The 27,957-nt window shown below is 45.8% G+C and overlaps 1 protein-coding gene across 3 annotated transcripts in view; it reads left to right on the top strand.

The window, feature by feature from the left end:
* LOC147096902 (regulator of microtubule dynamics protein 3-like) overlaps positions 1-27,957 on the top strand; it is a 70,196-nt gene that overhangs the window by 15,742 nt on the left and 26,497 nt on the right. For all 3 annotated transcript variants that reach the window (XR_015074569.1, XM_085973609.1, XM_085973608.1), the window contains exons 3-6: positions 5,364-5,619; positions 15,285-15,387; positions 18,051-18,111; positions 19,231-19,306. Coding sequence is in view for 2 of the 3 variants with exons in the window: in XM_085973609.1 (XP_085829735.1) it covers positions 5,364-5,619; positions 15,285-15,387; positions 18,051-18,111; positions 19,231-19,306 (496 nt within the window). In the remaining variant the exon portion in view is untranslated. The remainder of the gene's footprint in view (positions 1-5,363; positions 5,620-15,284; positions 15,388-18,050; positions 18,112-19,230; positions 19,307-27,957) is intronic.

The raw sequence follows: 27,957 nt of genomic DNA, 5'->3' as shown, positions 1-27,957 counted from the left end.
GGCAAGAAAGGACCCCATATACCCCACACGTTTTGACAATATTTAAGTCACTGTCCTTACATATTTTGTAGAATTACATACATTTATACTATTCACAAAAGATTACATTACATAGTGTATACGGCACAGAAACAGGCCATTCGGCCCAACCAGTCCATGCCGGCGTTTATGCTCCACTCGAGCCTCCTCCCGTCTTTCCTCATCTAAATCTATCAGCATAACCCTCTATTCCCTTCTCCCTCATATGCTTGTCTAGCCTCCCCTTAAATGCCTCTATACTATTTGCTTCAACCACTCCCTGTGGTAGCCAGTTCCACATTCTCACCACTCTCTGGGTAAAGAAGTTTCTTCTGAATTCCCTATTGGATTTCTTGGTGACTATCTTATATTGATGGCCTCTAGTTTTGCTCTTCCCCACAAGTGGAAACATTCTCTCTGTATCCACTCTATCAAAACCTCTCATAATTTTAAAGATGTAGGAATTGACGAATTCCTACGAATAACTGAGATCGACACAGGGGAACAATGAAACAGGTCTTTACTCAACGGAGATGCCACGAGGACAGACTGGGCAATCACGTAGTTTGCGACGCGACGTCATCGCGTTTTCCCACGCTCTTAAAGGGGCCACGCCCCATACATGCAAACTCTATGGCCTAGAAATTGAGTAGCCTTAGCGCCGCATTTGAGGCGCTAGAGGGCCTAGCGCCGGAGTTATGGCCAGTTGGGAAATTGAGTGGGGCCCTTCCGTCGGCGTTAAGCCGGTAGCGCTGCGCCAGCACCGATGACGTCATCGGTGTGCGCAGCGTCCCGGTTGCCATGCCGACGGGCCCCAGCGCCGAAATTCAGTTGCGGCCGCCTCGCCCGTGGCAGCCGCAACTAAGACTCTGGCAACCGAGTCTTACACAAGTTAGCGCCGGCGCATTAAGGTCGCGCGGCGGCCGGCCGCTTTCCCGCCGGCCGCCTGCCTGCACCTCCCTCCCCGGACTCCTCCACCGCCCCCCCCCGCGGAACAGATGCGTCTGGCCTGCAAGCCCGGCACTTGTCCGAGGTGCCGGGCTCATTTTTGAAAAAATCAAACGGCCAGCGATCGGGTGAAGGCAGCGCCTCCTTAACGGGAGGAGGAGGCCTGCACTTCCCCAGCCTGCCGCACCGTATCGGGTGCCGCAGCGCCGGATTAGTGCCGCAATGCGGCACTCAGCGCCCATTGGGAGGCACTCACGCCCGCCAGTAGCGCCGGCAGCCGTCTGGGCGCGGCGCTACTGAATTTTTGGCGCGCGCAAGGGAATTAGCGCCGGCGCTAAATTTCTGGCGCTAAAGCCCTGGCGCGGCGTCAACTCAATTTCTAGGCCTATATACAAAACACAGTAATGCCTAACACAATGGTCCAGGTTTAGGCTGGTGTTAGAACATCGTTAAAGAGAATTATGTACAGTTAGCCAGAGTCATTCAGTGGTTCTGCCACAAAGACCTCTATTAGGTCACCCCTCAGCCTTTTTTTCAAGAGAAAAGAGACCCAGCCTGTTCATCCTTTCCTGATAGATATACCCTCGCATTTCTGGTATCATCCTTGTAAATCTTCTCTGCACCCTCTCCAGTGCCTCTATATCCTTTTTATAATATTGCGACCAGAACTGTACGCAGTACTCCAAGTGTGGTCTAACCAAGGTTCGATACAGGTTTAGCATAACTTCCCTACTTTTCAATTCTATCCCTCTAGAAATAAACCCTAGTGCTTGGTTTGCTTTTTTTATGGCCTTGCCAATCTGTGTCGCAACTTTTCGTGATTTGTGTATTTGTACTCCGAGATCCCTTTGTTCCTCTACCCCACTTAGACTCGCACCCTCCAAGTGATAAGTGACCTCCCTATTCTTCCTACCAAAATGTAATACCTCACATTTATCTGTGTTGAACTTCATTTGCCAATTATATGCCCATTCTGCAAGTTTATTAATGTCCTCCTGTAACTTGTCGCAGTCCTCCTCAGTATTGACTGTCCCGCCCAATTTGGTGTCATCCGCAAATTTAGAAATTGTGTTTTTGATTCCAAAGTCTAAATCGTTAATGTAAATTGTGAACAGCAGTGGTCCCAGCACTGATCCTTGTGGAACACCACTACCCACCTTCTGCCACTGTGAAGCTACCCTTTACTCCCACTCTCTGCTTTCTGTCTTGAAGCCAGCCAGCAATCCATTCTGCTGTTTTAATGAGCTATTTTTTCATATGCCATCATAATTATTGGAGCTATTTTTTCTTTTGGAACTTGTTCAGGAAAATTATGTTCAATGCAATTATTCTATGTCTTTAAATGGACTGATCATAAACTACTGAGGAATACAAGCCTAGAAATTACTGCTTGCAATATTAAGCTATGAAATTCCTCCACCCACTATTTTAATCAAAAAATTAGATAATTTAAAATAAATACCACACTGATGTTTAATGAATGAGACAACTGCAGTCTATTATGAGGACACTTGGAATATAATTAATTTAATTACTACGTTGTTGCTCATGTGTAGGGCACAAGTCATATCCCACAGATCATCGTAATGCATTCTCCATATCTGTGAATGTATAGAAATCGTTTTCCTTTATTTCCGTTTTGACAAATGTATAGCAATGTGCCGGGGTAAGTGGGTTACGCAGATACGGAGGCTATCGGTAACTAAGAGCAGTGCTTGTGTAGTATCGTAGGTGAAAAACGGCATCTACTAGAAATATGAAATCCCAGGCTGATACCTGGGATGGCAGGAATGACGTATGAGGAGAGATTGGGTCAATTGGGCTTATACTTGTTGGAGTTTAGAAGAATGAGAGGGGATCTCATTGAAACTTATAACATTCTGACAGGACTAGACAGACTAGATGCAGGAAGGATGTTCCTGATGGTCGGGGAGTCCAGAACCAGGGGTCACAGTCTAAGGATAAGGGGTAAGCCATTTAGGACAGAGATGAGGAGGAATTTCTTCACCCAGAGAGTGGTGAACCTGTGGAATTCTCTACCACAGAAGGCAGTAGAGGCCAATACATTAAATATATTCAAGAAGGAGTTGGATATATTTCTTAAGGCTAAAGGAATCCAGGGATATGGAGAGAAAGCAGGGACAGGGTACTGAATTTGGATGATCGGCCATGATCCCATTGAATGGCGGAGCAGGCTCGAGGGGCCGAATGGCCTACTCCTGCTCCTATCTTCTATGTTTCTATGAAATAAAAGCAGGAAATAATAGATTATTAACTTTCTGGATGTGTAATCCTTCATCAGAATTAGATGAAGGGCACCCACCCAGAACACTGTCATCCCTCTTCTCCTTACAGAGGCAAACTAACCTGCCGTGTAAGCACAGTTCTTTCTGCTTTTATTCCAATTAAGTCTGTGCTCTGAAATGTGAAATAACAGATCGTTAACCAGCACGTTCTGATGCATGAATGTGCAGATTACAGGTTTTCGGAATATAACCGGTGGATAAAGCATTGATTTAAGCTGGAGTAATTTTCCACTTTTAGCTCCAGGAGTCAACATTATAGACTCCAAAGCCAGGTCTAGCAAACAGTCTCTATTTGTTTACCTTCTTCCAATATCATGCTTCAACACTCGCCTTCGATATTGCCAACCCTCAAAATTTGGTTAACAATTTATTGATTCTGCACTATTTTACTGCATGTATTGGATGGGAACAGAAGGGAGATAGATCATTTATATCTTGCAGCACAGAAGGAGGCCATCCAGCCCATGGTGCCTGTGCCGGCACTTTGAAAGAGCGATCCAATTAGTCCCATTCCCCAGTTCTTTCCCCAAAACCTTGCAAATTAGTCCTCTTCAAGTAATTGTCTTTTGAAATTTCCTATGGAATCTGCTTCCACCACCCAGTAGTGCGTTCCAGATCTTAACAACCCTCTGTGGGGGGAAAAAAAATTCTTCTAATTTCCACTCCACTTCTTTTGCCAATTATTTTAAATTTATGACCTCTGGTTACCGACCCATTTCCCAGCAGAAAAAGCTTCTCCCTACTTGCTTCTTCAAAACCCCGCATAATTTTAAATACCTCTATTAGGTCTCCCCATAACCTTCTCTGCTAGAACGAGAACAATCCCAACTTCTCCAATCTCTGTACATAACTGAAGTCCATAAGAACATCAGGAGTAGGCTGTACGGCCCCTCGGGCCTGCTCCGCCATTCAATAGGATCATGGCTGATCCGAACCTAGACTCACGTCCACTTCCCTGCCCTCTCCCCGTAACCCCTAATTCCCTTATCTGCTAGGAAACTGTCTATCTCCGTTTTAAATCTATTTAATGTTGCAGCTTCCACAGCTCTCTGGGGTAGCAAATTCCATAGATTTACCACCCTCTGAGTGAAGAAGTTTCTCCTCATCTCAGTTTTGAAAGGGCAGCCCCTTATTCTAAGATTATGCCCCCTAGTTCTAGTCTCACCCATCAGTGGAAACATCCACCATCCCTGGTATCATCCAGGTAAACCTCCTCTGTACCCTCTCCAAGGTCTTGACATCCTTCCCAAAGTGTGGTGCCCAGAATTTACACTCTACTCCAGCTGAGGCCTATCCCATGATTTGTAAAGGTTTAGCATGATCGCCTTGTTTTATATTCAATGGCCCTATTTACAAAACCAATTACCCCATACGCTTTCTCACCCACCTTATCAACTTGCCCTGCCACCTTCAAAGATTTGCAAATATGCCCCCCCCCCAAAAAAAAAGTACCATTTAGATTATACTGCCTCTCCATGTTGTTCCTCCCAAAGTGCATCACTTCACACTTACCCGCATTATAGTGCATCTGTCATGTGTCTGCCCATTTCACCAGTCTGTCGATGTCCTCCTGAAGTCTGCTACTATCCGCAAACATCGAAATTGTACCCCCTATACCCAAGTCCAGGTCATTTATATATTAAAAAGCAAAGCAATGGTCCTAATACTGATCCCTGGAAGACCCCAGTCAGAAAAATCATTTGAGCTCAGCTCTTGTTTATAGGCAGATCCCAAGATTCTAATATTGCCTGACCACCTCAGTCAAGTTTGAAGTTTGTATATCATTCTCAAGTATCCATCTAAGTATTATTTTAAAATCTTGAGTAGATCATGTACTTCGTGTCCACAAACCTCCATATTGTCCAGATTTTTGATTACACTTTTGTACCAACAGTTCCCATTCATTTTTGCTATGTCACCTGTCACAATGTAGTGTGGGGTTCGGCTGCTAGGGGGCTCTGTGGACCAACTTTCTAAAGTCTCTCTTCCCAACTCCATTGCCAGCTTATATATATAAAACAAACTGATACTCGTCAACTGACCTTGGGAAACTCCACTGAAATTTACAAGATATTGTACATTTATTTCCAGTTACACCACAGCACCTACTGACACAGAGGTGGAGAAGGATGAAGAACAAGACGGCAATCAAGACAGCAATTTGGTGCAGGTTCTGAATTTCTCCTGTGCCCTGGAACCAGAGGCTGGACCTGTGCACTGCTTGCCACCGTCAGAAGTAGAACAGAATGAATTGGCTTCACTGCTGCAAGAAGTAGACAGACTACACGGTGGAAGCAAAGAGGAACAAGAACAAGGATTCAAAGTCCTTTTAGACAATAAAAATAAGGTAAAAACAGCACAAAACTTTGTTACAGAATTATTACCAAGTTAAACTAGCTTGCAATAATGTGGCAAACTTGCAAGGAACAATTTGTCGGATTAATTTCTTTTAGAATTCACAATTTTGGCCCCAATGCTCGTGATACCCATGGAAATAGCATTTAGTAAATATCCATTAAGAGAAAATTACTACTCCAAACAACTTGCTAAATAACTGCTAAAGAAACGTTTGTTTTTTTTAAATAGTTTTATTTATATTTTCCAACTTTAAAGTTTTTGTTTCACTCTACCCGACACTTTCTCCCCTGACAGCCTCACCACCACAACTGGCCGACATGAGACTCTAATCACACCATGTAGTTGGCTCTTAACATCTTGTAAAGTGGTCCAACAAGCCACTCTGTTGTAAATCAAGGCACAGGAAATAAATGCAGCCTTGTCAACATCAGCCACATCCTTTATTGCAGGGGGTTGGAGTATAAGAGTAAGGAAGTCCTGCTACAATTGTACAGGGCCTTGGTGAGACCACACCTGGAGTACGGTTTTGGTCTCCTTATCTGAGGAAGAATATACAGTACTGACCTTAGAGGGCCAGCAACGAAGGTTCACTAGATTGATTCCTGGGATGAGAGGGTTGTCCTATGAGGAGAGATTGTGTAGATTGGGCCGATACTCTCTGGAGTTTAGAAGAATGAGAGGTGATCTCATTGAAACATACAAGATTCTGAAGGGGATTGACAGGGTAGATGCTGAGGTTGTTTCCCCTGGCTGGAGAGTCTAGAACTAGGGGGCACAGTCTCAGGATAAGGGGTCGGCCATTTAAGACTGAGATGAGGAGGAATTTCTTCACTCGGAGGTTTGTGAATCTTTGGAATTCTCTGCCCCAGAGGGCTGAGGATGCTGAGTAGTTGAGTATATTCAAGGCTGAGATTGGTAGATTTTTGGACTCTAGGGGGAATCGAGGGATATGGGGATCGGGCGGGAAAGTGGATTGAGATCGAAGATCAGCCATGATCTTATTGAATGGCGGAGCAGGCTCAAGGGGCCGTATGGTCAACTCCTGCTCCTAGTTCTTATGTTCTTCTCCTGGAAACAGATCAAATTAATAGCAGCTGCAAATCAATATCCTAACAATCTGTGAAGAGAACCTGTTTAAAATTGATTCTTTACTGCTAAAAAAAAAAAAAATCTCTTTTTAACCACATCACCAAGTTCATCTTGGGACAAGATCAAGCGTTACTCCCAGCGAACCTTTGCCAGTTTTGTTAATTCAGACCAGATCAGCTAAGCCACCTTTTAAATAGAGTGGTTCATAGGAAAATGACACTAAATTTCACTGAGGTTTAAACAGATTATAATGTAGAGAATAGCATATGATTACAAATTGCGGTGTAAGAATATGTAGATTACAGAAGTTTCAAAATATACTGGTAAGTGAAGAGCATAGTGCATGTTCAAGAGTTCTTTAGAAACCCGCAACAATAGAAGTTCTCCATCTATGTCTCCCAGGCAGAATGCTTTTTCTCTCTCGAGCAGCCGGTCTTGGTGAATCCAGCAAGGTGGCTTTACAATAAAACCCAAAAAGGCTGGAAATGCTCAGCAGGTCAGGCAGCGTTTGTGGAGAGAGAAACAGAGTTAACGTTTCAAGTCGATGACGCTTCATCAGAACTGGAAAAAGTTAGAGATGTAACAGGTTTTAAGCAAGGCAGGGAATGGGGGGAAAGAACAAAAGGGAAGGTTGTGATTGAAACATAGAAACATAGAGATAGGAACAGGAGTAGGCCATTCGGCCCTTCGAGCCTGCTCCGCCATTCAATGAGATCATGGCTGATCTTCGTCTGAGATCTTAGCTGATCTTACCAGTTCAGTACCCCGTCCCCGCCTTTTCTCCGTAACCCTTAATCCCCTTAGCCTTCAGAAATATATCCAATTCTCTCTTGAAAATATTTATTGAATTAGCCTTCACAGCCCTCTGTGGCAGGGAATTCCACAGGCTCACCACTCTTTGAGTGAAGAAATTCTTCCTCATCTCTGTTTTAAATGATTTGCCCGCTATTTTTAGACTGTGGCCCCTGGTTCTGTGCTCCCCTGCCATTGGAAACATTCTCTCTGAATTCAGCCTGTCCAGGCCTGCCATAATTTTATATGTTTCGATGAGATCCCCTCTCAATCTTCTAAACTCCAGTGAGTACAAGCCCAAACTATTCAATCTCTCCTCGTAGGTCATTCCCGCCATTCCAGGTATCAGCCTGGTGAATCGCCGCTGCACTCTTTCCATGGCAAGAACATCCTTCCGCAGATGGGGCGACCAAAACTGTACACAATACTCCAGATGCGGTCTCACCAGCACCTTGTACAGCTGTAGTAAGGTATCCCTATTCCTATACTCGAACCCCCTTGATATGAAGGCCAACATACCATTTGCCTTCTTAATCGCCTGTTGCACCTGCATGCTCTCCTTCAGTGACTGGTGCACAAGAACACCCAGGTCCCTCTGCACTTCCCCATCTCCCAATCTATTGCCATTTAGATAATAATCTACCCTCCTGTTTTTACCCCCAAAGTGGATAACCTCGCATTTATCCACATTATAGTGCATCTGCCACGTATCCGCCCATTCCCCCAACCTGTCCAAATCGCACTGTAGCCTCCTGACATCCTCATCAGAGCCCACCCCTCCTCCTAGTTTGGTGTCGTCAGCGAATTTGGAAATATTGCATCCAATTCCCTGATCCAGATCATTTATATATATTGTGAACAGCTGGGGTCCCAGGACAGATCCTTGCGGCACCCCGCTGGTCACTGCCTGCCACTCCGAAAACGAGCCGTTTATTCCAACTCTCTGTTTTCTATCCGCCAGCCAGTTCTCTATCCACGTTAATACTTTGCCACCAATCCCATGAGCCTTAATTTTGCATGATAATCTTTTGTGTGGAACCTTATCGAAGGCTTTCTGGAAGTCAAGGTACACCACATCCACTGGCTCTCCCCCATCTATTTTACCAGTTACTTCCTCAAAAAATTCCAGCAGATTAGTCAAACACGATTTACCCTTTGTAAATCCATGTTGACTCTGTCCGATCCTTTCCCCATTTGTCAAGTGCTCCGCTATTTTATCCTTAATAATGGACTCTAGCATTTTGCCCACAACCGATGTAAGGCTTACTGGTCTATAATTCCCTGCTTTCTCTCTACCCCCCTTTTTAAATATTGGGGTAACATTAGCTACCCTCCAATCCACGGGTACTGTTCCCGAGTCATTGGGCGGAAGGTAGGAGTTATTAAATGACAAAAGGTATGATTGTCAAAGCAAAAGGGGATGGTAATGGGACAAGTAAAGAAACAAAAGACTGATCTAGAAGAGGCGTCAATGGGAATAGCAGAATCATCAACAGCTCTGACGATGCCACCTTCCACACCAGTGCTTCCGACATGTCTTCCTTTTTCCTCAACCGAAGATTCCCCTCTACTGTGGTTGACACGGCCCTCGACCGTGTCCGTTCTATCTCCCGCACTTCTGCCCTCACCCCTGCCCCTCCCTCCCAGAAACAAGATTGGGTTCCGCTTATCCTCACCTTTCACCCCACCAGCCTCCACATTCAACGGATCATCCTCTGCCATATCCGCCACCTCCAGTGTGATCCCACTACCAAACACATCTTCCCCTCACCTCCCCTTTCAGCATTCCAAAGGGACCGCTCCCTCCGAGACACCCTAGTCCACTCCTCTATCACCCCCAACACCCCTTCCCCTTCGCCCGGCACCTTCCCGTGCAAGCGCAGGAGATGCAACACATGCCCCTATACCTCCCCCCTTCCCACTGTCCAGGGCCCCAAACACCCCTTCCAGGTGAAACAGCGATTTACTTGTACTTCTTGCAATCTAGTATACTGTATTCACTGCTCACGATGCGGTCTCCTCTACATTGGGGAGACCAAACACAGATTGGGTGACCGCTTTGCGGAACGCCTCCGTTCAGTCTGTAAGGGTGACCCCGAGCTTCCGGTCGCCTGTCACTTTAATTCTCCGCCCCATTCCCACTCTGACCTCACCGTCCTTGGCCTCTTGCATTGTTCCACTAAAGCTCAGCGTAAGCTCGAGGAACAGCACCTCATCTTTCGATTAGGCACTTTACAGCCTTCTGGACTCAACATCAAGTTCAACAATTTCAGACCATAACCTGGGCCCCTATCCTATATATATTTTTTTCCACACTTTGTTTTGTTTTTTGTTTGTTTTCTTCTCTCCCACAGGGCAGCGGTCTCTCACTCTCCCAGCACAATTTACACTTCATCTAGAGCCATCCTTTGTTTCTTTACCTGTCCCATTACCATCTCCTCTCGCCTTGAATATCTCTCAATGTCTCTTAATCTCTCCTGCCTTCCATCCTATCACAGACCTTCCCTTTTGTTCTTTCCTCCCCTCCCCCTTTCCCAACTCCTACACTTGCTGAAAAATCTGTTCCATTTCCTGCTTTTTTTCCAGTTCTGACAAAGGGTCATCGACCTGAAACGTGGTTAGACTCTCGCTTGTTGGAGATAGTCATTGCCTGGCATTTCTGTGGTGCGAATGTTACCTGCCACTTATCAGCCCAAGCCTGAATGTCATCCAGGTCTTGTTGCATGTGGGCATGGACTGCTTCATTATCTGAGGAGTTGTGAATGGCGCTGAACACTGTGCAGTCATCAGCGAACATCCCCATTTCTGACCTTATGTTGGAGGGATGGTCATTGATGGTTGGGCCTCGGACACTGCCCTGAGGAACTCCTGCAGCGATGTCCTGGGGCTGTGATGATTGACTTCCAACCACCATAACCACCTTCCTTCGTGCTAGGTATGACTCCAGCCAGTGGAGAGTTTTCCCCGATTCCCATTAACTTCAGTTTTACTAGGACTCCTTGATGCCACACTCAGTCAAATGCTGCCTTGATGTCAAGGGCAGTCACTCTCACCTCACCTCTGGAATTCAGCTCCTTTGTCCATGTTTGGAGCAAGGCTGTAATGAGGTCGGGAGCTGAGTGTTAAGTCTGTGAATTATTTAGTTAATTAAGACACAGACTAATGAGTAACAATAAAAACAGGTCTTTACTGGTTGGAGGTAGGGACTATACTGAATACAAGATTACTGCACAGTGCTTATATACCGGTGTGTTCACCCCCGGTATTACGTCTACAGCAGCCTGAGAAAGTAGTACATCTCTTAAGGTGGAACAGGCTTAAGCTCTCTTAAGGTGGAACAGGTTACATACACAACACTGAGTGATCCTGGTGGAACCCAAACTGGGCATTGGTGAGTAAGTGCCGCTTGATAGCATTGTCGATGACACCTTCCATCACTTTGCTGATGATTGAGAGTAGACTGATGGGGCGGTAATTGGCCGGATGGGATTTGTCCTGCTTTTTGTGGACAGGACACACCTGGGCAGTTTTCCATCTAACTATCAGCATAACCCTCTATTCCTTTTTTCCTCATGTGCTTATCTAGCTTCCTCTTAAATGCATCTATACTATTTACCTCAACAACTCCCTGTTGTAGTGAGTTCCACAATTCTCAATTGTAAAGTGGGTGCAGGAACAGAGACCTGGGGGTGTATGTATACAAATCTTCAAAGGTGACAGGACACTTTGAGAAGGCTGTTAATCACACATATGGGAATATTTATTGATAGAGGCATAGAGTACAAAAGCATGGAAATTGTGCTAAACCTTTATAAATCACTGGTTAGGCCTCAGCTGGCGTATTGTGTCCAATTCTGGGCACCGCACTTTAGGAAGGATGTCAAGGCCTTGGAGAGGGTGCAGAAGAGATTGACTAGAATAGCACCAGGGATGAGGGACTTCAGTTATCTGCAGAAACTGGGGTTGTTCTCCTGAGAGCAGAGAAAGTTAAGAGGAGACTTGATATAGGTGTTCAAAATCGTGAAGGATGTTGATGGAGCAAATAAGGAGAAACTGTTCCCATTGACAGAAGGGCCGGTAACCAGAGGACACAGATTTAACCAGAGGCGACATGAGGAAACATTTTTTTTTACTCAACAAGTTGTTGTGATCTGGCATGCACTGCCTGAAAGGGTGGTGGAAGTAGATTCAGTAATAACATTCAAAAGGGAGTTGGATAAATACTTGAAGAGAAAAAGTTTACAGGGCTGTGGCAACAAATACTGTGGCAACAGGAGCAGGTCAGAGGCTGGGTATTATGTGGTGAGTGTCTCACCTCCTGACTACCCAAAGCCTTGCCACCATCTACAAGGCATAAGTAAGGAGTGTGATGGAATACTCTCCACTTGTCTGGATGAGTGCAGCTCCAACAACACTCAAGAAGCTCAACACCATCCAGGACAAAGCAGCCCGCTTGATTGGCACCCCATCCACCAGCTTAAACATTCACTCTCTCCACCACTGGCGCACCATGGCTGCAGTGTGTAACATCTCCAAGATGCACTGCAGCAACTCGCCAAGGCTTCTTCGGCAGCACCTCCCAAACCCGCGACCTCTACCACCTAGAAGGACAAGGGCAGCAGGCGCATGGGAACACCGCCACCTCCAAGTTCCCCTCCAAGTCACACTCCATCCTGACTTGGAAGTATATCGCCGATCCTTCATCGTCGCTGGGTCAAAATCCTGGAACTCCCTCCCCAACAGCACTGTGGGAGAACCTTCACCACACAGACTGCAGCGGTTCAAGAAGGTGGCTCACCACCACTTTCTCAAGGACAACTAGGGATGGGCAATAAATGCTGGCCTTGCCAGCGACGCCCTGATCCCATGAACGATTTTTTTTTTAAAGTACTTCGATAGCTCTACCAAAGAGCTGGCACAGGCATGATGGGCCGAATGGCCTCCTATGTGCTGTATCCTACAGAGCAGAAGATCTCAGATTTCATCTCATGCCCGCGCTGAGTTAACTGATCTTAGCTGCTCTACAATCGACCTCGGCACTCCCAGACGAGAGAGGGAAAAACTGCCCAAAGTTCCACCCCTGATTGCTATCCAGTGGACCCACCACCCTCTTTTTTTTGTTCAAGGGGTGAAGGTACTCCCAAAGTGATAGGGCAGTTAAGAGTCAACCACATTGCTGTGGGTCTGGAGTCACATATAGGCCAGATTGGGTAAGGACGGCAGATTTCCTTCCCTAAAGGAACCAGATCGGTTTTTAGGCCAATCCAGTATTTATTTAATTCGCTGAATTATAATTCTCCAGCTGCCGTGGTGGGATTTGAACTTGTGTCTCTAGATCATTAACCTCTGGATTACTAGTCCAGTAACATAACCACTATGCTACCATACCTCATTACTTTGCAGTCGAATAGCCTGCTGAAATGCACAGTCTCCTTACAGGAGATATCTGGGGACAGTGGAATTGTACCCAGTGATGAGACCACACCCAAGGAGTGGAGGAGGGAAGGAAAAAGAGAATTCCTCCTCAATGCTGTACTTGGCCTTATCTCGCCTGATGCTTTTCTCAAACTCCTTCCAACTTTGAATAATAAATGAAACTCAACAGCAGGGTGCTGCCGTGTGATCTTTCACTAGAAAATGCTGCAATTGGATTTGAACTTAAGGTTCATTACAATAATAAAAGAAACTCACAAACTAGTGTCAGCTGTGGTTACAAGCCCAATATATACTGTCTGCCGGGCTCAGTGGGCAGCACTCTCACCGCTGAGTCAGAAGGCTGTGGGTTCAAGTCCCACTCAGAGACTTGAGCACAAAAATCTAGGCGGACACTCCACTCCAATGCAGTGCTGAGGGAGTGCTGCACTGTCGGAGGTGCCGTCTTTCAGATGAGATGTTAAACTGAGGCCCCGTCTGCTCTCTCAGGTGGACGTAAAAGATCCCACTGCACTATTTCGATAGAAGAGCAGGGGAGTTCTCCCCGGTGTCCTGGCCAATATTTATCCCTCAATCAACATCACTAAAAACCGATTATCTGGTCATTATCACATTGCTGTTTGTGGGAGCTTGGCATTTCCTACATTACACCAGTGACTACACTTCAAAAGCACTTAATTGGCTGTAAAGCACTTTGGCATGTCCGGTCGTCGAGAAAGTCTTCCTTTCTTTAAAAATGCTGGAAATGCACAGGTCAGTCAGCACCTGAAGGAGGGGAATCGGGCCATATTTTAGGTGGAGCCCATTCATCTGATCCAACCAAACGCCAGCCTGTCTTTTCGTTTCAGATGCTGACTGCCCCCCCCCCCCCCCCCCCCCCCCGTGCACTTCCAGCGTTTTCTATTCTTTGAGATTGTCAGCATTCATAGTTTCTGTTGTATATAATGATGATTAACAGTTAATAGTTGGTTAATAGTTTACACTGTTTAAAAACGAGCGACCATATTGTTTATGAACTTTATCGCTAATGTATTTAGGTGAGACTGTGGAGGATTGTGAGAAATGTTCCTGTCGCCTGATTCTCAGTTGCCTGGGGTTTGAGAACTGTGTGTGTGCACGAAGAGGTCCTCAACTCTCAGGATTATATGGGGGAGAAGTTCTCAACCATAATTGTGTGCCTTTCGACATTTGAGTATGTCGAGCAGGTCAAGAGGGAAACAAGATGGCTAAGGCCCTAGAGGGACGGGAAGGTTTCACATTCCACTGTGTCCCATTTTAGTTCGGTTGTGAGCCCTGTTCTGGGCCCAAGTGTCTGCCTGTAGAGATACTAATAGTCAGTGTACTGTATGTGGTTGATATAAGAGAATCTTTGAGTATATTCAAGGCTGAGATCGAGAGATTTTTGGACTCTAGGCGAATCTAGGGATAGGGCAGGAAAGTGGAGTTGAGGTCAATGATCAGCCATGATCTTATTGAATGGCGGAGCAGGCTCGAGGGGCCGAATGGCCGACTCCTGCTCCTGTTCCTTATGTTCTTATGAAAGACTAACTGTCACATTAGCAGCCTAATTGAGAAATAATTTACAGTTGATTATTTTGTATACATTTCCCGGCCAGTGTATCTACAGATATAAAAGTTTTTTTAAAACTGCCGGGTGTCACACGACCAGAGCTTTACAACCAGCTGCCAATATCCAGCGAAATAATTGCACTCTAATTGACCTCAGGATGTACTAGAGGATTATTCTCTAGGTGATTCAAGAATGTGCCTATTTACAGCAATTAGACGGTGTGGCCCTAAAGCGACACAGCAGCAGAATTATGCATGATTATTATTTTTATGCATTACCTGATATAATGCACAAAATCCAGGCTGACACTCCAGTGCGGTGCTGAGGGAGCGCTGCACTGTCGGAGGTGCCGTCTTTCGGATGAGACGTTAAACGAAAGCCCCGTCAGCCCTCTCAGGTGGACGTAAAACATCCCACGGCACTATTTCGAAGGAAAGCAGGAGCGTTCTCCTGGTGTCCTGGCCAATATTTATCCCTCAATCAGCATCACTTAAAAAAACAACAGGTTGTCTAGTCATTGTCACATTGCTGTTTGTGGGATCTTGCTGTGTGCACATTGGATGCTGTGTTTCCCACATTACAACAGTGACAAGACCTCAAAAAGTACTTCATTGGCTGCAAAGACCTTGAAGGAGGTTGAAAGGTGCTGTGAAAGGCGCTATATAAATGCAAGTCCTTCTTCATGTTGTAATTTTTTTCCTATATAAAGTACACCTCACTGAGCCATTATCTCAGCACAGCACTTCTATTAACTCTCTCATGACTTACAGTATGGTAAGAGAAAAGAGTTCTGCTGGCGGATGATTCGGGCCTACAGCGACATGTTTCAGCTGACTGAAGATGAGGAAACACAGAAATGCTATGCTTTGGCTGGTAAGGAACTTATTGAAACTCCAAAGTTCCCTGTTGACTATGAAGGTCCTAGTGAAGTTAGTTTGAGCAGCCTCAATCCATTTCCTAGTCAACACGAGTCCGCTAATTGACGTTAAGTTGTTACAAGGAAGGCCGATTTGGGAAACTGTCTTTTCACGGTGTTGAAATGAAGACTCATCGCACTGTCTCCCACTTTCATTCTTTCACAAGATCCTGAAAACTGTAATTTCTTAGCTCCCTCAGCCTTCCCTTTCTTCCTATAATCTATAGGCCTTTCAAACCCAAATTTCGCATTATTTAATCACCACTTCATTTACCTCATTTTTCTTTTTCAACATTGGAGGTTCCCTGCACTGTAGGCCTTAATATTTTCTTTAAGTTTCTCAATACAACAAAATGGCACATTTTTGCTGCAGAGGGCACTAATCTGACATTGAGGTAAGGCCTATTGACGGGGCAGTGTCAAGGAAGCTTTACCCCACATCTAACCCATGTTAACCTTGATCTATGGGAATGTGGTGCAAACATTGGGTGCCAAAAGTGGAAATGTGTTGCATGCCACAGCACGGAGATCCCTCAAATTAATGAGAGTTCACACTGACTGACTCTCAATGTTTTACTTGTAGCTATTTTTCAAGCAATTAGCTGAATAGTTTAGGTTTTCTTGTTTTATGCATACTCGGGTACCTGAGGAAGGACGTTCTTCTTGCCGTGGAGGGAGTGCAGCGAAGATTCACCAGGCTGATACCTGGGATGGCAGGAATGACGTATGAGGAGAGATTGTGTCGATTGGGCTTATACTCACTGGAGTTTAGAAGATTGAGAGGGGATCTCATCGAAACCTATAAAATTCTGTCAGGCCTGGACAGACTAGATGCAGGAAGGATGTTTTGGATGGCCGGGGAGTCCAGAACCAGGGGTCATAGTCTAAGGATAAGGGGTAAGCCATTTAGGACTGAAATGAGGAGGAACTTCTTCACCCAGAGAGTGGTGAACCTGTGGAATTCTCTGCCACAGAGGGCGGTGGAGGCCAGTTCATTAAATATATTCAAGAAGGAGTTGGATATATTTCTTAAGGCTAAAGGGATCAAGGGATATGGGGAGAAGGCAGGGACAGGGTACTGAATTTGGATGATCAGCCATGATCTCATTGAATGGCGGAGCAGGCTCGAAGGGCCGAATGGCCTACTCCTGCTACTATCTTCTATGTTTCTATCGTTCCCCCCTCTCGAGTTTCTGTTGTTCCCCACTCTCTCTCTCTTAAGGCGCTGACGCGTGTTGGGGTTTAATTTTGCAGGTAGCAGCTGGTCTCGGGTACCTCGCCCAAGTGGCCATTCCTCATGTGCGAGTCCTACAGTGACCATCAGTTGGCTATTCCCCCATGCAGGGCATCACAATCAATCCCAATCCTGTCCTCACCTGACGTGCAGGACTGCGCACTTCCAACTGGGATCACTGGATCGTGATCAGAAGCGGCAGCCCCGATGACCGTCCCCTCCATAACCCATGGCCCTGAAGCCAATTGTCGAGCAAATGCCTCTATCCTTGCTGAGTGTAGCCAATAGCACAGAGCAAGAATCAAATAGGAAGACTCTTGGTATACATTGCTCAATTTAGATCCTGGCAGCATCCTTACCAATTGAGTCATCATTGTAATGTCCTTTTGAATTTCCGTATGAAAATTTAGAGATGTTTCTTTAACCGGTGCTATATTATTCTGCCGTTAAGCAACTGGTTCGATTCAGACCACAGGCAATCAGTTTGCAAGAATGAGTTTGTAAGCTCACAGAAGAAACGAAATGCTGCTGTATGTAACATTACTTCAAATCATACTAAATGGAGTATGTCATTATAATTTGACACTGCAATATTGGGAATTTAACAATATAAGGACAGCATAATCTGGGAATCCATCAGGATTGCTTTCTAAATGAGTACCAACACTTTTTAAAATCTTGGGGGTCCAGGTACATCGATCATTAAAATGTCATGGACAGAAATGTACAGAAAACAATCAAAAAGGCTAATGGAATGCTGGCCTTTATATCTCGAGGACTAGAATCCAAGGGGGTAGAAGTCCTGCTGCAGCTGTACAAAACCCTGGTTAGACCACACCTGGAGCACTGGGAGCAGTTCTGGGCACCACACCTTAGGAAGGATAGATTGGCCTTGGAGGGAGTGCAGCGTAGGGTTACCAGAATGACTCCAAGGGTTAAATTACGAGGAGAGATTACACAAACTAGGGTTGTTTTGACTGGCATTTAGAAGGTTAAGGGGTGATTTGATCGAAGTTTTCAGGATATTCAGGGGAACTGATAGGGTCGATAAGAGAAACTATTTCTGCTGGTTGGGGATTCCAGGACTAGGGGGAATAGTCTAAAAATTAGAGCCAGACCTTTCAGGAGTGAAATTAGGAAACACTTCTCCACACACAGGGTGGTAGAAGTTTGGAACTCTCTTCCACAAACTGCAATTGATGCTGGGTCAATTGTTAATTTTAAATCTGAGATTGATAGATTTCTGTTAACCCAAGGTATTAAAGGACATGGGCCAAAGGCAGGTAGAGAGAGTTAGGTCAACCATGATCTCAAAATGCCGATGATTAGTACCGAGCAATCTGATCATTTTATATTGTTCATTCCACTTTCTCTCATTCACCACAGGAAGAGATGAAGCAACTGCCGGTCTGCAGGACCATGGGGACAGTATAGAATGCCAAATATGGTATGGAATTTTTTCTTCTTTTCCAGTCCCATGTTCTTAGCCTAGCAGGTCAGTAAAACCACTACAAAGAGGGTGTCACCTGAAAATGTACGTGCTGGGATTTTTATTCCGATATGTGAAATAACAGAACAATGCAAGTGAGGTTGGGTTAGAAAATGGGTAGTAAACTGTGGAAGGAATAGTTCCTCTGCTTGCTAGTTGTAGCAGACTTGTAAAACACATTGGCCCAGATTTTTCTGCCAAAATAACGGTGAGTTTAACGGCACTCCCTGTTATTAGTGTGTAAATCGTCCAGCAACTTGTGGAGAGGGTGTGACCCACCCCCCCCCCTTTGGCCCGTGAATTACGAATCGCCACAAGTTGCTGGACGATTTGCGCTGCTCCTCCGTTAGCCTCGCAAAAACGGCAGCTCGCCCTCAACCTCCCCGTGAGTTTCAAGAAATTGCTGCATTTGCGTTTTGATCACCAGTTAAACTCGCTGCGGAAAGTTAGGGCTGGGACTTAACAGCGTAAGGACCGTTCGAATGACGAGACTATTGTTCCTGCAATGCCACTCGACCTCTCCGGCCTAGAAAGGGAACAATTGAAACTGTGGAGTCTCATTCCTGCAGGTAGTAAATTGAGAGCGAATTTTCAAATTTAATTAAGAAAAACTTGCATTTTTCTCTCTTAATCCAATCTTTCTTTCCTTCTCTGTATTTCTCTCTCTGTACATAATTTGACTCTAATTCACCCTATTTTCTTCTCTGTCGTTCCTCTGTTTCTTTTTCAATCCTTAAATCTGATTGGTTAAGGAGATAGATGGTTGATGTCGTCATTCACTAAGGTCCCAGATGACCCATTGCCCCGTTATCAACTCGCACGTCCAGCAACTCGCAGGGCAAAAAATTTGAGGTGATGGGTGAGCGAAGAAGTCTAACTGACGGCGCACGCCATGAGATGCTCCACTCCAGTTAAACCTAGGCCATTTATGAATCCCCTGTAAATAGCAAACAGAGGTCTTCCTCCATGCAAGTATGATGTTTCTGCTTCATCAAGATTATTAATTGTCATCTCCAGATATCAGTTTAAACAATTTTGTATATTAACATTTGATTTTTTTCCCCCCCCGTGACGAAGGCTTGCTGTTGTGTGTGGCTATCTGCAGGACCATGACACTGAGGATAGGTGTGAAGAAAATGAAGATCTCCTCAAGGTCAGGAAAATTATTAATTGAAGTGTCTTGAATGTACAACCTAGGCTGACACTCCAGTGCAGTATTGAGGGAGTGCTCTGTAATTGGACCTGCTAACCTGTTCTCATGGTCAAGTGGACATTAAAGATCCCACAGCACCAGATGAAGAACATGGTGTTCTGGTCCAGCCTTCTCCCTCAACCAACACCAGCAAAAACAGATGAGCTCATCATTCACCTTGTTGGGGTTTGTGGGATCTTGCCATGTACAAAATGGCTGCCATGTATGCACATTAACAAGTCAGGTCACTTCAAATTCAATGTATGTGAAGCAGTTTGAGATATTGCTGGCATTAAATAAATGCAAGTCTTTTTTTTCTTTCAATTGGCATTTGCGCCCTCTGAATTATCTTCCAAGGGTTTAATTTCCTCTGCATTTTTAGCACAGAGGCTAAACGTTTATATTTACCAGTGCACTAAGAATAGCACACAGGAAGTCCCAGACTTGGGCTGTTGCAAATCATAAAACATTTTTGTTGCCATTCGTAGGGCCATAATATGGCAGTAACCGAGCTCCAACCAAGTAATAATGTTACTGTTATGTGAAGAGAAAAAGATTGGTGAAGTCAAACGTAGGTTCCTTGCAGTCAGAATCAGGGGAATTTATAATGGGTAACAAAGAAATGACAGACCAATTAAATACATATTTTGGTTCTGTCTTCACAAAGGAGGACACAAATAACCTCCCAGAGATGTCGGGGAACATAGGGTCTGATGAAGGGGAGGAACTGAAAGAAATCAGTATTTGTAAGGAAATGGTGTTAAGGAATTTGATGGGACTGAAGGCCGATAAATCCCCAGGGCCTGATAATCTACATCCTAAGATGCTTAAGGAAGTGGCCCTAGAAATAGTAGATTCATTGCTGATCATCTTCCAACATTCGATGGAATCTGGAACAGTACCCATGGATTGGAGGGTAGCTAATGTTACCCCACTATTCAAAAAAAGGTGGTAGGGAGAAAACGGGGAATTACAGACCGGTAAGCCTGACATCAGTAGTGGGGAAAATGCTAGAGTCCATTATAAAGGATGTAATAGCAGAGCACTTGGAAAACAGTGACAGGATCGGACAAAGTCAACATGGATTTACAAAAGGTAAATCGTGCTTGACTAATCTACTGGAATTTTTTGAGGATGTAACTGGTAAAATAGATAAGGGAGAACCAGTTGGTGTAGTATATTTGGACTTTCAGAAGGCTTTCGATAAGGTCCCGCATAAGAGGTTAGCGTGTAAAGTTAAGGCACATGGGATTGGGGGCAAGGTATTGACTTGGATAGAAAACTGGTTGACAGACAGAAAGCAAAGAGTTGGAATAAACGGCTCTTTTTCCGAGTGGCAGGCAGTGACTAGTGGGGTACCGCAGGGATCGGTCCTTGGACCCCAGCTATTCACAATATATATTAATGATCTAGACGAGGGAACTAGATGTAATATCTCCAAATTTGCAGATGAGACAAAGCTGGGTGGGCGTGTGTGCTGTGAGGAGGATGCCGAGAAACTCCAGGATGATTTGGACAGGTTGGGTGATTGGGCAGAAGCATAGCAGATGCAATATAATGTGGATAAATGTGAGGTTATCCACTTTGGTGGCAAAAACAGGAAGGCAGATTATTATCTGAATGGCAATAGATTGGGCGAAGGGGAAGTGCAACGAGACCTGGGCGTCCTTGTGCACCAGTCGCTGAAGGTAAGCATGCAGGTGCAGCAGGCGGTTAAGAAGGCAAATGGTATGTTGGCCTTCGTAGTGAGAGGCTTTGAGTACAGGAACAAGGATGTCTTGCTGCAGTTGTACAGGGCCTTGGTGAGACCACATCTTGAGTATTGTGTGCAGTTTTGGTCGCCTTATTTAGGATGTTCTTGCCATGGAAGGAGTTCAGCGAAGATTCACCAGGCTGATACCTGGGATGGCAGGAATGATGTATGAGGAGAGATTGGGTCGATTGGGCTTGTACTCGCTGGAGTTTAGAAGAATGAGAGGGGATCTCATTGAAACTTATAAAATTCTGACAGGACTGGACAGACTAGATGCAGGAAGGATGTTCCCGATGGTCAGGGAGTCCAGAACCAGGGGTCACAGTCTAAGGATAAAGGGTATGCCATTTAGGACAGAAATGAGGAGGAATTTCTTCGCCCAGAGAGTGGTGAACCTGTGGAATTCTCTACCACAGAAGGCAGTAGAGGCCAATTCATTAAATATATTCAAGAAGGAGTTGGATATATTTCTTAAGGCTAAAGGGATCAAGGGGTATGGGGAGAAAGCAGGGACAGGGTACTGAGTTTGGATGATCAGCCATGATCACATTGAATGGAGGAGCAGGCTCGAGGGGCCGAATGGCCTACTCCTGCTCCTATCTTCTATGTTTCTATGTTACTGCAGGATGAAAGGAATTCTAATGCAAGTTATAATGTTATTTATTAACAACAGACATGTGAAGGAATCTGAGAAATGTTGGTGAAAACTCCAATAAAAACAATCACCATGCTTTACAGCTCACTGCTCGGGGCATACTGTTTAAGCTACCAGAATTCTCTCCCCCCCCACCCCCGGCCCCCTACCTTTTCTTTCCTACCCCTCCTGTTCTGACGGTGGTGACTCTGATGGGGTATGGTTGCATGGACTCCAGCCATTCGCTGGTATCTCACCCAAGTGAGCCTGGAAGATGAGTGTTGAGAGATTCAGCAGGTTAGTCCACCGTTTATGGAAATAATGACACCATTCCTACATTACAACAGCGACGACACTTCAAAAGTACTTCATTGGTTGTGACGCGCTTTGGGACGTCCTGAGGTCGTGAAAGGCTCTGTATTAAATGCAAGTCTTTTTTATTAAAGTTGACGTATAGAAAAACCATGGCCGGCACACCTGAAACTTCCCGATATATACTGGCTATGGGTGAGCTTCTCGGCGCCAGCACCTATTTGGAAAATTATCCCCCATATTTAAACTGGTGGGCTGAGCAACTTCATATTTCTGAATATATAAAAAAGGACCGGAAAAGACCAGCTGGTCCATTGGGCATGTCCCATACAATCATGGTGCATCATGATTCCCAATGCCCTCCCCCCCCCCCCCCCCCCCTTGCATCAGCAGCCATGTTCATCTCCTGATAGTGGCAGAAAACCAGAGGAAAGCACCCTGGGCCAATTCAGAGGAAAATAATCTGGAAACTCCTCTCCGACTCCCGAAGGTGATGGAAATGCGTTGTGGGAGACCACAACAACCGGGAGACACATCTCCCAATACCCCACCTACCTTTGTGCACTGTGATATCAGCCACAGCCAGGAACTCGTCCAGCTTCCTTTTGAATGTTTGCAGTGGATGCGGCAACTTGAAAAGAAAAACATCCTGACATCTAACCTAGTTCTATGCTTACAGAACTTATACACCTATCCCCTGGTTTTCCCTAACCTATCGAACTCAAACGGTATAATCACTTGGAAACAATCTAGTCCCTTCATTATTTTAAAAACCTCAATCAAAGCACTTCGAAGCCCCACGCTTTTCTAGATAATAAAGGCCCAGCCCTCTTAAGCCTATTGTGGTAACTAAGGGCCTTTAAGCTTGGTATCAATCTTCAGTTATAGGCAAGTTGTGAAAAGGGATTGTTAGAAATACTCTGCAGCAGAACTAGGACAGAGCACGGTCGTTAGAGACCCTGGAAAAGGTCCAGAGCTGGCTATCACCCAACATGTGAGGAGACCAAAACTGGACACAGTATTCTAGATGAGGTCGAACCAGGGTCTTAAACAAGGACAATATAGTACTCTAGTTTGTTTATTGGCTTGTTCTGGCAATACTCTTTAATACTCTGTTTGCTTCTACGATTGCCTCATGGCACTGGTCATGACTTAAGAGATTCGTGTTCTATAACGCTTAGGCTTTTTCCCACTCAACAGTCGTTTGTTCAGAACACTGCACATGCCTTACGTTAACCCTACCCACATGCACAACACTACATTTATCTGTACTAAATGACATCTACCGGCTGTGGGCCTATTCCCCCATAGTATTCAGATCCAATGGGAGTTTTTTTTTTCCTCATCTAAGGTCCTAACTCTCTCTCAAATCTTTGTATCACTTACAAATTAGCAAACTGTTCCCTGCAACGCCTTCACCCAGAACATTAATAAAAATTGTAATGAGCAACGACGCAAACACCAAGCCCAACGGGACTCCACGAGTAATTAGTCTCCATGCAGAACCACTAACCATTAATGTTTATATTTCATATGACGGGAAAAGCTTGTAATGGGATGTCTAGTTTGACTATCCATTCGATGGTCTCCTGAGATGCCGAGTGGAGAAGTGAGGTGCCTCCCGCAACAGATCTCTGTGGGCAGGTTGACGTGATGTGTTCAGTCTGCGACGCATGGCCACAGTCACACTTCGGGTCGTCCCTCATCTTCCACTGGTGGAGCAGGAGGCCGCATCATCCAGGCCCTGTGTGGATTGGGTTGAGCGAGGGGGGTCGAAGCCAGGGACCTCTGCTGTTGGGTCAGCGATGAGGTGTTGGTTCTTCATGTTACATGCGTCCTACGATTCCGTCCATCCGATAGTGCATCAATGCCAGCTGTGTGAATATTGGCTGCTATTTCCCAGAATGGCCGGCGTGATTTTAAGCGCTTTTGTGGTGGGCTTTTCAAGTCTTTGTGAGTGGGAAGGTCGTTGTTGCTCATGATTTTTTTTCCACCTCACGGAGCACGGTGGCGTGGCGGGTGAATGTCAGGCGGGGCAATGTGGGACAGCAGCGGGAGCCACTCTGTTGGAGTGGACTTGAGAGCGTCCCTGACACAGTCCTCATGACTGTGTTTAGTTGCATGTCCACGATCTTTGTGTGGTGACTGCAGGACCATGAGGCAGATCAGTATTCTGCAGCAGAATAGACTAGGGCCACTGTTGCAGTGCGAAGTGTTCTGGCTGTGCTCCCCCTATGATGTTCCAGCGAGTTTCTGGACAAGGTTCACCCTGGTTTTTACTCTTTGGCCGGTGTTGGTGAGATGAAGCCAATAGGCGAGAGTCCTGGCCAGGGTGACCCCCAGGTATTTTGGGTGGGGTTCATGGGTAAGTCGCCTTCCTCAGAAGGAAATATTGAGTTCTTTCCCAGTGGGGTGGTTGTTCAGATGGAATGCCACCACAACTGGATTGGGGCAGAGGCACAGTAGCGTTCCAGTAGATCGAGGTCACTTGTTAGCGTCCTCCTTGCTTCCTCTAGCATTGCTGCCTGCGTTAGCAGTGTTATGTCATTGGCAAATGCGAACTTCTGGGATTTGGTGCAAGTCATGTTGGCCATATTGATGTTGGAAAAGGCTGGTGCGAGCACCGACCCCTGTGGCAGACCGTTGTTGAGCGTCCGTGTTTGGCTGGTCTCGTCACCAAGATGGACGCGGAGACAACGGTTGCTCGTTAGGGTGTTGATAAGCCTGAGAGTCTTATTGAAAGTTTCAGTAGCAGACCATCGCGCCAGGCAGTGTCATATGCCGATGACAAGTCTATGAAGGAAGCTCTAGTCTTCAGCTGATTCTGGAACCTTGCCAAGTGATTGCAAGGACCTGGTCAGAGCAGCTTCTTCCCTCGCTGAAGCCCGCCTGCTAGTTTGGGAGGGCAACTTCTAAAGCCGATTTTATCCGGTTAAGGACGAAGATTTTGACCACCTTTTAGACCGTAGACAGAAGGGCGATGGGACGGTAGCTTTTGGGATCGTTAGCTGGTTTTCTTGGCTTTAGGATGGCAACGACTTAATGGTGCAAACCTCTGGGATTATCCCAGTGTCAAGGATGTTGGAGGCGAATTTGTCAAGCTGGGTCTTAAGAAGTTCTGGGTAGATGCCATTGAACCCGGCAGGCTTCCCAGACTTGGTGGCTGTCAGCGCTGTGTCCACCTCTTGGGTGGTGAAGGCAGCTGAAACGGTGGTGTGCGGAGCAGCTCTGTGCCGAGAGAGCTTAAGCAGCTTTTTCACTCTGCGTTTGTTTTTCGGTGGCAGTCGTTGCCTTTTGAGTTGGTTAGCAGGCAGGCCGCAATGGTGTCTGCACTGACCTTTGGCACCCCACGCGGGAGCAGTGAGGCGGTGCCAAGCCGGCGGAGCAAGCTCCAGGGTTTCCTGCTGGAGTGTGAGAAATCCAGGTTTTTGGTGGTTTCCCGCCATTGCGCTAATCTGCCTTTGTCAAGGGAATCCATAAGTGCTGTTGCTGTGACCGGGTCCTTGAGTGGCATTGAACTGTTCCAGCAGTCTCTCGCGCTCCTGAGACCAGCATGGCACTTACTATTTCCTGTTGCCACGCGGGATGCTTCAGGCGGCCCCCACTTTCAGCAGTCGAGCAAAACAGTGGTAGTTGTTTGGGGACGACTGTATTCTCTGGATTGTGTCCTCGACAATGCGCGTGAAGGTGGGCCATGAACCCTTACGGAAGTCCATCTTGGTTTTGGGACTGAGGCGACTATCGGAACCTCGATCCCTACGTGTACGATGCTGGGTCGGTGTTGTGAGCCGGGGAAGTTGCTAAGAATCTTCCAGGAGCAGGTGAGCGACCATCCTTTGCTGTCACTGGTCGGGGAACAGAGGTCCGGTGAGTGTTCCTTCTGCCAGCGGGCAAAAAAAAGATGCCTGGCTGTTTGGCATCGTAGACCAGATGGATATTGGAGGCCAGCGCCCAGTCTTCTAGTTGTTCGCCCGCTTGGTCTACTTTTTGGTAGCCCCACATGTAGTGGTGGCTATTGAAATCGCCGATGTAGGTGGCTGGGTCATTATCGGTTGGTAAGGCGATGCTTGAGCAAGTGTCTGTTGGCGGCTTGTAGAGATTCACGACGGTCAGCTTGCCCACTCTGATTGTGATGGAAAACGGTGAGCTGTCTGCCGGCTGGATTTCCTCAGCTTTGGTAATTAGGTCGGCCCAGACATGTGGCCATACCGTATTTTGAGTGGTATCGGCACGCTGTCATGTGAAGTCCATGGATCTGCATCCCGTATGGGTTGGGTTCAGGTATGTGGGTTTCTTGCAGGGCAAGATCATCGATCATTTGTGTTCTAAATTCCCTTGACAAGGCCTCCCGCTTCGCTCTAGATAGACCTTCAACGTTGAGTTGATAAATGCAGAGTGCTGGGCCAGTTATCTTGGTTGGTTGGTCCTGAAAGGGACCTTTGGTTTACATGTTTGATGCTTTTCAAACCGGGAGGCGGCTTTCATAAGAACATAACAAGAATTAGGAGCAGGAATAGGCCATACAGCTCTTTGAGCCTGCTCCGCCATTCAACAAGATCATGGCTGATCTTCGACTTCGACCTCAACTCCACTTTCTCCGCCCGATCCCCATATCCCTTGATTCCCCGAGAGTCCAAAAATCTATCGATCTCAGCCTTCAATATACTCTGACTCAGCATCCACAGCCCTTTGGGGTAGAGGATTCCAAAGACTCACAACCCTCTGAGTAAAGAAATTCCTCCTCATCTCAGTCTTAAATGGCCGACCCCTTATCCTGAGACTATGCCCTTTAATTCTAGACTCTCCAGCCAGGGGAAACAACCTCTAACCTGTCAATCCCCCCCTCAATATCTTAAGTTTCAATGAGATCACCTCTCATTCTTCTAAACTCTAGTATAGGCCCAATCAGGCATTCGGCCGTCTTCTTGATGACATTAGCTGGAAAGCTCTTGGTGAACTAGCGCACACAGGGAGACCACATGGAGGTTGTCATCAGCTCCCCACGAACCATTAATAACACCTGCTGCCTACAAGAATACAGCCAATTCCTTCTACAACCCAAGCTATGCCTGCCGATCCCACAGGACAACTTATAATGTAGCCTATTGTGTGACAACTTTGTCAAAAGCCATTTGAAAATCCAAGTATACAGTATCAGCTGGACTATCTTCGTCCACCAACTTGTAATTCCTCAAATAATTCAACCAGATTGGCGAGACATGACTTTCTTTCCCAGCAGTCGGTCACAGGCTAAAGATTCTTTCTGCAAAGTATGCAGTCCGTTCCCGGTTAGTCTTTTGCTGTGAGGAAGCAGAGAGTATGACTTTAGAGAACTATGGAGCACTCTTCAGATCAGTGTCAAAAATACAGCAAAATATTGCTAGTGTGGTGAACTGGCCCTGATCAGGAAGCTGGTGGTTGGAGGTTGAACAATGTTATATCATTCACCAAGGGCGGAGGGGGATATTACAAGATTTTGATGTGAGCCCAAGGTTGCCATAACACCCATTAAAAAGGTTTCCTGAAAAATAACACCCTCTTCTCATCACCCGATGAGAACATCAGGAAAAGCTAACAACTGAGGTGACAATGTGTAAATTGAATGGGTAGTATTAATGGGTAAATTGAATGGGTAGTATTAATGGGTAAATTGAATGGGTAGTATTAATGTGTAAATTGAATGGGCAGTATTAATGTGTAAATTGAATGGGTAGTATTAATGGGTAAATTGAATGGGTAGTATTAATGGGTAAATTTAATGGGTAAATTGAATGGGTAGTATTAATGGGTAGTATTAATGGGTAAATTGAATGGGTAAATTGAATGGGTAGTATTAATGTGTAAATTGAATGGGTAGTATTAATGTGTAAATTGAATGGGTAGTATTAATGGGTAAATTGAATGGGTAGTATT

Source organism: Somniosus microcephalus, chromosome 34, assembly GCF_052327205.1.
Source record: "Somniosus microcephalus isolate GS21.2 chromosome 34, FLI_Smic_1.0, whole genome shotgun sequence".
In the NCBI taxonomy this organism is placed as follows: Eukaryota; Metazoa; Chordata; class Chondrichthyes; order Squaliformes; family Somniosidae; genus Somniosus; species Somniosus microcephalus.
The sequence above is the reverse complement of the archived record's forward strand: the minus strand, read 5'-3'. Positions and strand labels throughout refer to the sequence as shown.